Source organism: Apostichopus japonicus, chromosome 22 (genome assembly GCF_037975245.1).
Source record: "Apostichopus japonicus isolate 1M-3 chromosome 22, ASM3797524v1, whole genome shotgun sequence".
Taxonomy (NCBI): domain Eukaryota; kingdom Metazoa; phylum Echinodermata; class Holothuroidea; order Aspidochirotida; family Stichopodidae; genus Apostichopus; species Apostichopus japonicus.
In genome coordinates, this window is record NC_092582.1 from 18,622,079 (window position 1) to 18,635,509 (window position 13,431).

The 13,431-nt window shown below is 36.8% G+C and overlaps 1 protein-coding gene across 5 annotated transcripts in view; it reads right to left on the reverse strand.

Annotated features, from left to right (window-relative positions):
- Nucleotides 1-1,471: 1,471 nt before the first annotated feature.
- LOC139964261 (voltage-dependent calcium channel type A subunit alpha-1-like) overlaps nucleotides 1,472-13,431 on the reverse strand; it is a 270,526-nt gene continuing 258,566 nt past the window's right edge. For all 5 annotated transcript variants that reach the window (XM_071965717.1, XM_071965716.1, XM_071965715.1 and 2 more), the window contains 2 exons: nucleotides 12,221-12,296; nucleotides 1,472-8,096 (listed from right to left, as the gene is read on the reverse strand). In XM_071965717.1, coding sequence (XP_071821818.1) covers nucleotides 7,354-8,096; nucleotides 12,221-12,296 — 819 coding nt within the window. In that variant the 3' untranslated portion in view covers nucleotides 1,472-7,353. The remainder of the gene's footprint in view (nucleotides 8,097-12,220; nucleotides 12,297-13,431) is intronic.

The window sequence follows — 13,431 nt, forward strand, 5'->3', positions numbered from 1 at the left end:
TTCATCGCTAGTCTCCCACGGGTGGAATTATTTCCCAAAATGACGGGAAAGTTAAGATGGAAGACATTTTGCTACTCACACCAAAACGCATACTGGTCATGAATACTAAAAAGTTTAAAAACAGATGTCGGACATTGCATACGATCTGTGACCTACATTTCATCATAACTGAAAACTCTACAGAAGGTCCTGTTTTGGGCCCTCATATGACGGCAAAAATATATTTCCTGAACAATTTTGTCTGAACAACATTGGTTCACCACTATTCAAACGTTATATCCACAACATTTCAGATTTGGACAAACGCTCTTGTAGTAGCATTTTTTTCCAGATAGTTGTTAATAGTTGATGTAAAAGGGTCCCAAGTCTTTGTCGAGGCCGGTGACTTAATACGAAAGACCCAATCGATTTCTTTACGTTTACGTTCAGTAGCTGATTTGAAGTTCGAGGCAATTAAAATACATTTTAGGTTTTTGAGAGAATGACTATGAAGATTGAAATGTTCGGAAACTGGAAATCCTGAAAAATTATCACGAATAGATTTTTTGTGATTGTTAAAACGTAAGCGGAACCGGGAGCCTGTTTCACCTACATAATTGCCCTCTTTGCAAAGTACACAGTAGAAAATGCAAATAACATTAATAGAATCACAAGAGAGGGAAGGGGGTCTTAGACTAAAGTGAACATTGGGAATCTTGACCACGGTGCCTGGGGTAATATGGGGGCATATTTGGCATCGAGGTTTACTGCAAGGGAAATTGCCTGCGGAGGTGGAAACTGAGTGGGGGAGCCTGGAGGAAGTGAGCCTCAACAAAAACTTGGGACCCCTTAACAACTATCAGGTCTACAAGCATATGTAAATCCGTTCTTTGCTCCTTAATCCGCTTCTTGTATAGTCATGGTTTATTTGGTTTTAATTCCATCAATGCAACTTGCACTTATCTAGCGTCATACTTTCATTGTGTTACATTTTGTACTTTTCATTCGACTGCCAAGTATTGCTGACGAAGGTCCCAGGGGACCGAAAATTCCAATATATTTTCTAAAACTTACTCCATATTTGTCAATTATGAGTCATATCTTATTTCTCTAATAATAAATAAATAAATAAATATATATATATATATATATATATATATATATATATATATATATATATATATATATAAAGTTGGTTGGTTGGCGTCTATCTTGGCGCAGAGTGCTATATGTCCGGTGGACAGAGCGAAATATATGTTGAGACTAGTGGAGCACTATAGTAGTTATAACTCGGAGTTTCACGCGTTGAGCGTGAAACTCCGAGCGAGTTGTCTGCAGACAACTCGCACAACGCGTGAATCGCTCAACGCGTGAAACTCCGAGTTACAACTACTATAGTGTTCCCCTAGTCTCAACACACACACACATATATATATATTTATATAATGACTTAATACAAAGCGAAGGTGTAGAAAACAAAGACAACGCAACATTATGTCAAATTTTTGTGGCATATATTTTGTTGCTCTTTATGTTGATTACTGCTGTGATGGCGTACAACTTTTGAAAGAAAGTCTTAAACGTGCATACACTACACTACAGAGAAGGTTACTACTAGTACATTATTTGGCGTTCATTGCGCCACATGGACTTTGCGCCCATTATGGGCGTCAAGAAGTCACGCTTGAAAAAAAAAAAGAAGAGGAGAATATCCAAACTTCTCCCATGACAAGACAAGAGACAAAGATTATGGAACTAAGTTTATCACAAATTCGTTGCGTTCAACCCGACTTTTTTTTGTTAATCCACACTGCATGGAGAATATATTTAATTATTATTTGTTAAAGAAGTTACAATATCCTCTTCTTCGCTGAACATCACATACATTTTGTATTACGTAAGAGGTTGTCAACGCATAACTATATGAACAAAGTAACACTATCGTCATATGGCTCCAATAAATGTACTTAGGTATACGATTTGTGTTAGCTGTTAACCATGTAACCCACGAGAACTATCAGCAAATTTCTAACTGCGTGGCCGACGTGGATCACCGTAAAGGCGTAAACAGCGCCTCATAAAGGGACAAAAGCAGTACACAAAGCCCATTTACCATTATCATTCACTGACTGGTACGATGCGTGGACTGTTCCAGTGAGGGCGCATGACTCCGGGCAATTGGACCCGGAAATACATGCACAAGCACCCCGTCCCAAGAAGCCAGATTTTTTGTTTAGCGGCCATTGGTCAATTTGTATTACTGTATTCAGTTATGAGTTTCATTTTATAATCTGTTTGAAATGTTCTCAATACTTCAAAAGTGATAACATATTATAGATGATATCACAGAATCATGTTTTACACATTTTAAGGAACGCAGACAGTTAATTTTTCGTCACAATTTCCTTCTCTTTATTTTTAAGGTAACAAAGGGTAGATTAAACTAGATTAAAGGAACGGTGGTTGCAATGCATGGTACTTCAGAGCTTGATGACATATCATACAATGTTATGTATGCTTCACATGGGACCAGTGTAATATGTTTGAGGCATCAAATGTTTGAAGCATCAAATGTTTGAAGCATCAAATTTCTTTAGTTCCAAGACTTTCTCTGAAACCCAAATTTAAGAACGTGTCTGATCTCGGTCACCGTAAGTAAATGTTACTGTGTGGGACCTCATACCGTAATATCCTTTCGGTGTTACTACTACTACTACTGACCCAGCCATGTTGAAACGCATGCGAAGATTTTCCCCTCGTAACGTTATTGTGCTACAGACCAAAAGAAATGTGTTTGATTTTTGGATTTGAAAAGAACATTTTGTCCTTTTGTGAATTTTGTATATTCTGACGACGTCACAGCAAAGGCAAAAATGATATGCGCATAAAAGAAGATTGAAAGATCCAGGAAATATCACATATTCCAAATGACTGCTATAATAGTATATTAAATAATTGTTTGACACTGTTACTATGACAACAATAATTTAACAGGAACCTTAAAAAAAAAAAAAGAGAAAAAAAAAAGGAAAAATGAAAAAAAAATTCCATTTTTTTTAGTATTTTTTTTTTTAAATTTAATGCGCAGTGATGAAGCAATCTGTTCAAGTTACTGCTTAAATGGTACAAAGACAATAGGTTACATGGTCTCTCACAAACATACGGTTATTTTATACAATCGTTACCACAATAACTGGTTGATGATATATAATTGTCTATACATGTACACGTTCACAGTTTTTTGCATTCGTATAAAAGTTTTTTCGTTTTGAGTATTTGCAGTAAATATGTACAAATTTTGATTTTTGTTAATTCAATAAAACCTAATAACGGTACACTATATAGCACACTTTCCACTTCATCAAATTCCATCAGCCTTGCTCTCTCTCTCTCCCCTCCAGTGGTTCAAAGATTGGAGCCAATTCTAATACACACCGTGTCTACCACCCCCTCCCCTCCCCTCCCACCATCCCCTCTTCCAATTAACACCTACTACTTCCCTTCAGCTCTGCTTGTGATGATTACCAATGGTGGCATACAAGCAGAAAAATATCGCTGCATGGTGTTAAGGGAGTGCCTGTTACAAACGTTACAACGTTGACTTTTGTCATAACGACAAGACCACTCTGCAACTACAAGCCACCCGCAATCATCCTTTTGTCACAAGGTTTCACAAAAGTTTAATAAAATGGAGAACAAAAGCAAAAACCATTTTTCTCTCTTTTATCCATAGCCATAGTTACTTTAAACTTCCAAGCAGATTTAAGAGGAGAAAGTGAAGAACTGAGGTAAGATCATCACTTTGACTGGTCCCTTGCAATGTTCTATGCGGGTATAAACCTACCAATAAGATAAGTGAGGATAGGCAGTTTTCAATTCCTTATTTCCCCTAAATTGAGAGATATATAAATTTGTATCACAGTATATCAATTCAAAAGATACCATATAAGTACATATGATAAAGTATCCATTCATATGATAATATATAAGCTCATATGATACCATTCCAATGCATATGATAATGTACCAATTCATATGATACTATATCAATTCATATGACAATTAATAAATTAATATCACAATATATCAATTTATATGATACTATACCAATTAATATGACAATTAATAAATTAATATCACAATATATCAATTCATATGATAGTATATCAATTTATATGATACTATACCAATTCATATGATACTATATCAATTCATATGACACTATACCAATTCATATGATAAAATATCAATTCATATGATAATTTAGAAATTAATATCACACTTTATCAATTCATATGATACCAATTGGTACCAAACTATACCAATTCATATGGTACTACATCAATTCATATGATAATATATCAATTAATATCACAATATTGCAATTCATATGATACTAAACCAATTCATATGACACTATACCAATTCATATGATAAGATATTAATTCGTATGATACTACCAATTCATATGTACCATCAGTATTAGAAGAGGCCCCAACCTTGTTTGCAACACATCAAAGCTTGAGATTAGAACAACACCCCAATCTCTAACAAAATTCTGATATCAAATTAAATTAACCAAAAAAAAAAAAACGTAAACAAAGAGAAAACAATTGCATAGTTTCAACAAAAGAGGAAAAATAGATGACGGAACTTAAGAATTGCAGCTTGGAGCCGTTTGACGAACACCATTTTAAAAAATACGATTATAAACTTCACCTGGCATTTTAAGGAGATAATGTTAAAGTTTCTTTCCCGAATCATTCCTCAAATGAGGTAAAAATGTTCCTCAGAATTTTGGTGGCTCTTGGAAATAAAAGCAATCATAATAATGACACATCTTAAGCACAGCAAAATAATGGGCAAAGAAGGGAGATAGAAAATATGAATGAAGGATAACTTAGATGGAAGGATGTAGGTAAGTCTTGGTTAAAAAAAAAAGAAGAGATACAAATGAAGTATCGATTAAAACAAATATAACACTCAGAACCACACAGAATTAACCCACCCCCCCCCCCCCAAAAAAAAGAGAGATCTTTGAGAAACAACTAAAAGTGTCAGTTGGACAAAGGTCTGGTTGTGACCTTCTCATGGTAAAATATTAGAAAATCTGAGGAATTTTTCGACGCAGTATGATATATTTCACATTTTCTGTAAGATTCAATGAGTCTCCACAAATTGAATGTGCAATGGCACAAAATATGCAATTTTTAAGGAAGGGTGGTGGGGAGGTGGGGATGGGGATTAAAGGGGGGGAGTGAAGGGGAACCTTTACTTTACGTACAGACTCGCAAGGGCAAAGCGAACATGAGACGGGATACAAGCAAATTGAGTGTAAAATCGTTATAATCATACCAAAGAAAGAAAGATTAGAAATCAAGTTATACAAAAACAGAAAAAAAGAAAAGAAAAGACCAAAAGGAAATGTAGCATAAGGTTTCACCATGCACATTTAAAATTATTGTATGTCTGTTTAGCAACTTATGGGACAACAAAATTAGGCAACAGCTTAAATGTCACTGTGCCACACAACCAGGCACTTAAAACGTATCCTTTCTTGCTCCAAAAACCCTGTTTTAAACATTTTTGTTTCTTTGTTGTTGAGAAAATCAGAAAGAAAAATGAAAAAAAAAAAATGAAAAAAAGATGAAAAAAATTGGAAGAATATACAGATCTAACACTATTTATATAATACTTGTTGAAGATCCTGCCTCTTCTCTCTGTAAGAGCGGTAAACTTTCTAGCATTTTAATTATATAATAATTTCGTTTTTTTTTACATGTGATCCGCAGATATAAGCGATGATTATACAGCAGTTGATAATGAATATTTTCTCTCCTTCTTGAAAAGACCAAAAAAATTCCGAACGTCTCCATGGCGACGAATATTGATCGATATTGTATGAAATACATATATCTGTTTTTTCCTTCTTTTTTTTTATCTTTTTTTACATGATCCATTCATAACTGTGTTTTAATGTACAATGTGCATTCATTTACATGTGATCTTCCTTGGTCAGCATTCCCCCGCCCTCCCATAGAAAATAATTGTACAAAACATAACCACCTCGTTTTGCACTATATTCGACATAAGAGGATCAGCCACTGGGTACTTTGATCCGTACCGCTTACAAATTACTGTGAAGCATATACGAGCATGGACTGATGGGATCAAAACCAAAGTTGATCTGGAAGGACACATAAATGGATTTGCAATTTTCAGAATGTATGACTTATTTAAATTCTTAAAATTCTTTAAGTACTTGGCTTTTCAACGTCCAGATTTCAACAGCTGAAATATGCATTACAGCAGCCCCCTGGATCAACAAATTTCAGCATCTCTATTTGTACTGCTGTTGAATTTGATCCGCTTTCTAATCCTTCGTCATCCTTGATCATCCATGAGGTTTAAAATCCTCTCTTGGGATCAGCAACCACATTTAATGTAATTTTTCAACCAATTCTTTCATTCTTCTAACAAACCGTTGGCTCAGTACCTATCTTGTTAAACTCTCTGCTCAGTTCAATGTATGGATCAGACAATCTCTACAAATTCGATCTTTCTGGTTTTCTGATTCAGAAAACAAAGCCCTTGATTTTGATCAGGTCTGAGGCAAGGATCAATTTTTTTCTCTTTAGGACATAATAGTATATATGATAAACAGCACACATGATTGGCAAACCTGATCAATTTTGTAGAAGTCCATTTAAGAGCTTTTTTTTCCAATTATTTAAAGTTTATGTTTCAAACCTCCCTAACTTCATCTTGGGTAAAGGCTTAGGTACTGTCTCAAATCCCTCTTTTAAAGAATCTTATTTTATATTTCATCACACACATTCACTAAGGTTACCCCCAAACAGCTTGACAGATATTATTGTGTTTAAATTTTGTCATGCTGAATCATAGCGAGTGGTTATGTAAATAACTCCAAATGCTTTAGCCCACTTCTTCTGATAGTTTGTTTGCATATTCATAAAGCAACAGTTAGATATGCATATTAAATACAAGCAACTGCATAGCTTCGGCAAACTCGGTCCCAGTTCATTGCGGGCTTGCTTCTGAAATCCATTCAGGGTGTAACTGTAGGAATCTTCTAACAAGATGAAAGATATTCCTTTTCCGTGGTGATATTTATTCCGATATTAATATGAGTTATCAAAGAAAAAAGAAAACACAAAAGAAGATGATACAGCAATGGAATGATAAATTGAACTCCTAACAATAGCTGCAAATCTTCCCCTTGGCTGATATCACTTTGTAAAAATAAGATGAAATGATTAAAACTGAAAGATAATTGCACCAGACTTAGTGGAATGAAAACGCTACACTCCAAGAAGACTCGCCCTCCTTCTTCATCTTCGTCTTCCTGTTCTGTCATGCCCAGTCTTCTCCTTCAGAGTCAGAATATCCTCCTATATGAACCGTACCACTGTCGCCGCTGTGGGTCCTCCCTGGTCCGCGTGAGGTGTTCTGGGAAGTTCTCCTGGGGTGGGCCTGCATGCCGTGGCCCCTCCCTTTCTCCATCCCGCCAGGCCTGTACCCGTTAGGCACTCTTGGATCTACGTATGGGTCCACGGGCTCGGGAGTCCGCATGACCACGTCGTAGTGAGGCGGTCTGTCGTCCACGGGGAGCGAGGGGGACGCCCTGGGTGAGTTTCGAATGTCGGGATGAATGGGTAAGTGGCCGGGACTCGGCTCCCGGCCTGGCGATGGCGATGGCCTTCGACTTTGTCGAGGGGTCAAATCTGGAGGCTGTTTCAGTGTCTGTGGACTTCTCTGCTCTCCTGGAATAGCAGGCAGACGTCTTCCGGTGGGTTTTTTCAAGGGGGGACTCACACGGGCATATTCACTCTCGGTGAGTACGTCGGGTGAGCGTGACTTTGCCAGATCCATAGCTTCCCTCTGCGACGGCGAAGGTCTCCTCTCACGTCGAATTTTAGCCTCTGAAGCAAACGCTTCATCCAACTGATTCCTGGAATCGTATTTAGCTCCGTACTGCGGACGCTTCTCATCACGGCTGCGGTGACCCATGGGTGACAATGGTGGTTGGTAGGGCTGGGGTTCATGCATCACTATATCCCGACTGGTTCTTCTTCCAGGCGGGGAAGGCGATCGCACTGAGGTAGAAATACAAGGTTTTGCAAAGATCAATAAAAGAAAATAACGCTGCTTCCTATCTTGAGTATGAACAGTGGCATCATATGAAGTTTTCTCAGAGAGAGAGAGAGAGAGGGAGAGAAGAGTTGTGTGGGGGGGGGAGGGGATATAATTAAGTCACTTTTCAGGAGAAGGGGTAAGTTGAAGTGAGCAGTCTTAAAGGGCACAAGATTTCAATGTCCCCTATAGTGACACCACTGTCCATGAGCAGGATATTAAACAAAAATGGCAAATCAAGGGAAAAGTTGCTTAAAATATTATATATGTATACTTTGCAGACAAAGACAATCAAAACATACCTAAAGGATAATTAAAGGATAATTCCTACTTTACATTATTTAACTACAATACATTACATTACATTATTAAATTTAAGTAAAAAATGAATTACCCTTTTTAAATATTAGCTTTAAGTCAGTGAACAAACCTGTAACATACCCTCGTTACATTCCTGTATCAAGCCCCACGATTACATCTCACAGACTGAATCATTCAATTAATACACCTGTGTTACACTATACAATTAATAACATTGACATTTTTCACACTCACACAATTTGACCACACAGTATATATTGATGGTTGAAACACCCATTTGAAGCACCAGCATCACACCATACAATTACATTGGCAGTTAATCACACATTCACACCATCTATATCAATTAACCACACAATTTAATAGAGCATAGTAATACGCATTAAATACATTGTATACATTGTATTACAACACTGCAACAATGACACTGACACCTGAATCCTGCATCTCTTACACACCAGTATCACACCAAGCAAGTACATTAAAACTAGTTGTGTCCCACATCCTTCTCACACCAGTATCACACCAAACAAATATATTAAAACTAGTTGTATCTCACATCCTTCTCACACCAGTATCACACCAAACAATTACATTAAAACTAGGTGTATCCTACATTCCTCTCACACCTGTATCAAACCAAGCAATTACATTAAAACTTGTTGTATCCCACATCCTTCTCACACCAGTATCACACCAAACAATTACATTAAAACTAGATGTATCCTACATTCCTCTCACACCTGTATCACACCAAGCAATTACATTAAAACTTGTTGTATCCCACATCCTTCTCACACCAGTATCACACCAAACAATTACATTAAAACTTGTTGTATCCCACATCCTTCTCACACCAGTATCACACCAAACAATTACATTAAAACTAGATGTATCCTACATTCCTCTCACACCTGTATCACACCAAGCAATTACATTAAAACTTGTTGTATCCCACATCCTTCTCACACCTGTATCACACCAAACAATTACATTAAAACTTGTTGTATCCCACATCCTTCTCACACCAGTATCACACCAAACAATTACATTAAAACTAGATGTATCCTACATTCCTCTCACACCTGTATCACACCAAGCAATTACATTAAAACTTGTTGTATCCCACATCCTTCTCACACCAGTATCACACCAAACAATTACATTAAAACTAGATGTATCCTACATTCCTCTCACACCTGTATCACACCAAGCAATTACATTAAAACTTGTTGTATCCCACATCCTTCTCACACCAGTATCACACCAAACAATTACATTAAAACTAGATGTATCCTACATTCCTCTCACACCTGTATCACACCAAGCAATTACATTAAAACTTGTTGTATCCCACATCCTTCTCACACCAGTATCACACCAAACAATTACATTAAAACTAGATGTATCCTACATTCCTCTCACACCTGTATCACACCAAGCAATTACAATAAAACTACTTGTATCCTACAGTCCTCTCTCACACCTGTATCACACCTGACATTGATAGTTGAATCTCACTCCAAACAATTAAATACCTTGACTATTGAGTCACCAATTTCATACACCTGTATCACACAACAATATAACATTGACATTAGTTGAATCCCTGTATGTATCACACACCTGTTTTACACTTCACAATGAATTTATTTCATTGTTTATTGAGTAACACCATTCACACACCACCACAACTGCATTGTCATTTTGATATGACCCATTCATACACATGTTATACAGACTCTTATCAAGAGAAGAAACTGTTCAACAATTTTTTTTACATTTGTTTATCTTTTGATTATCTTACCGCGTTCCAAAAGTAAACAAATGATACCGGATTGTTCATACTGCTTTTAATTGTGCTTGATTCATTCTATCAGAGACGTTCATCTTCTTCCCATTCCTCCTCAGATAGTTTAAACTTACCCGACTAAAGATGGTTATAGTGTAGAAAAAAAATTGGACAGAGAGGGGGGAAAAAAACACCCAGCCCGAAACAAAACAAGACCTGATGAAATGTAATTTTAAATCAAGGTGCAAATAGCTGAAGAAGATTTTCATAAGACAAAAATAAAATAAGGAAGTCCATTTTTCTGATGATATCTGCAAGAAAATAATCCACAAACCAACAGCTATTCTCTTCTGCTTAATCTGGTCGGTCCCTCTACAGAGTTCAAATCACCTGCAAAAAGTACCCCTATGAATTACACCACCAACCACTCCCCCTGGAAAGATCCTGTCAAAGATCCTGCCCAATAACACAGAGCTAACAGGATTTCACTGACTCCTAGACCACGACAAACGGTACACTTATGTGTTGACATCATCAATGAACTGAGTGCGCCAAGCAAATGCTGCTAGTGCCTTTTGAAAACAGCAATGCTGCACTTATTGTACAACCTTTAGAGCTACAACTAGAGCTTTAACAACCTCTATCAAAAAAAAAAAAATCTATTACCTTCTCAAAATTGTGCGAGTGCAGAAACAATATGATTTAAAAAAAAAGTGCATTAAAATTTCAAAGCAAAAGTGCATAAAATATTAAGAAAAATGTGTTAATTATTTTGTATATATAATGACGGATATTTATGTTAAATAAAAGAAAGAAGCCATAAACAAAAGAGAACATAAATCAATAAATTAAAATAAAATAATTTGTTTGGTGTGAGAAGTGTTTAGTAACTGTTTGATGAAATGATTCAGTCTATTAGACAAGTTTAACATGTATTAATAGTGACATTTTTAGTGTATAGTTAGTCCATTGTGGAAGCCACTGCTCATCGGGTTACGCACTTTATTCCATAGATACTTCAAGTAACTTCACTTCAATGCATCATATGCATTATGTATTGAACAACTGAAGAGAAGTAGTTCAAAGTGATCAAAGAATAAAGTGCGATCTCTTATGAAATGTAAATTAAGTACATAGTTACCCCGGTTGTTTACCAAGTTATATTTTGAAGACAGATTTGCGAATATCTGTATTGGTTGCTCTCGATCACTAACAACCGCATCATTGAGTCGAATCACTTCTTTAAAATTGATCACAATTTCTCTCGATTAATAACGTAGCTTGTCATAATCGTTTCTTACTGGAAACACCGTCAAGGGATACAGAAGACTTCAGTACTCTAAAAAAAAGTGGTGTCACCAAGTTTTTGACTGAGAGGATTATGGGTGGCAACTTTGGTCAGAAAGTGTCATCTGGAATGTACTGTACCGTGATGGCTACAAACGGCTATTGCTATGTTTTGTCCGTTTAGTCCCGCAGGAAATCAGATAAATAATTTGTGTTGATATAACTGCCAAGTCCCTTGCACTTTCTTGGTTATTAATGTACAGCCAATGTGCTGTCTATAATGATAGACTTGTGCATCTCTAACGAAGAAAGCGTTCAAAAATATTCTTGGTGGGTATTTATAGTTTAATTTGAAAAGGTACTTTACGACATCTGTAATTTGTTTAATTAACTCGTTAGATCAGTTTTGATTTACCAGTGTACAAGTGAAACCAAAATTAAGGCTATTAAATCACTCAATTCTACTTTGTGATGCTGTGTTTGAACCAATTTCTGGGCATGGTATGGCATGGGGATCTTGACCGAATACACGCAGCTGCGTATTCTACGACCCCCCAAAAAAGTTTATTTTTTTCTTTGGAAAGCAACACTTTTGAACTTTTGTGACAGTGCATGTCTGACAATTAGCCCTATGATGATAGACTGATGTCTTCCGTATCCCCGGGGTGAGTGAGGGGGGCCATTTACCTGGGCTAAGTAGAGGTTGCGCAGACGAGACACTGTCCTCTGAGTCTAGCCGTTCATGTCGTGAGCTGGTCGTACCCTTGGGTGGCAGGAATGGAAGGGATGGGAGAAAAATGAAAATATGAAAGCTTGAAAACCGATACCATGAAAAGTAAATGATCAAGAAAAGTAAAAAACTCTGTAGAAGTCATGCAAATCATGCTATAACGATAACATCATCCAAGATGGATGCAAAACATGAAGTTGTTAAATGATAAAGATGACAACCACGATGATGATGGGTGATGACGTTGCTGATTAAGATCAGAGATTGTCAGAAATGATTTTTCCGTTGTTCAGTGACCGTTTTTTTTTTTTTTTTTTCTCTCTTTCTCTTTTTCACCAATGACAAAATGACTTCGCTATTTGGAGCATGCAGTTGAGAAAGTTGTAAGGATTATCACACAGAAACATTCCAGTGTTAAAGAGATTTTAATACCACACCTTGCGAATTCTTCGAACCAATCTATCACAAACATAGGCTGTAAGACATCAAAACACAAAGTAAAAAATATGCAGTAAAAATACGACGAGGGTCAAGCAGCTCTGCAATGCTGGATGTGAACGTGCGATGTGAAAAAGTGACACTGCAAAAAGTCGTGACAGAAGGTGTTGTGACAGAAGGAGGCGGAGCTAGAAGAAAGATGAAACCAAGAGAGCAACACATCTCTAAAAGCTAAAATGAGAGGCAGGGAACAAGATAACACTGACAGTGGAAAACAAAATAAACGGTGCGTGGTTAAGTAAGGCGTAAAAATTTGCATAAACTGAGGAGGTATTGTACGAAATCACAAAAGAGGATATAAATTGCAGCAGAAGTATCGGGAAGAGGTGGGTGGGGGGGGGGGTGTGGAGGGTGCAGAGAAGGGTGTGGAAATGAAAAGCTATTGAGGTCCAGCTGAGTCACTGCAGGAAGAGTTGAACTAAAGACGACAGAAGAGGTGTTTTTTTTTTTGTGCTTTTGGTTGAATTTTACGTATTTCTAGTTTGATTAAATAAACTGGAAATGAAAGAGCCGGAGGTATAATTAGAGACTGTTTATTTTCCACTGTCATTTCAGAGGGGGGGGTGCACAAACGATATCTATAATATCAAAGTCCAAGAAAAGTTTGGAAGAAAACACAGACAAAATCCCATGAAATTGTGAAATAGAACATCTATTAGGGAATTGAGTT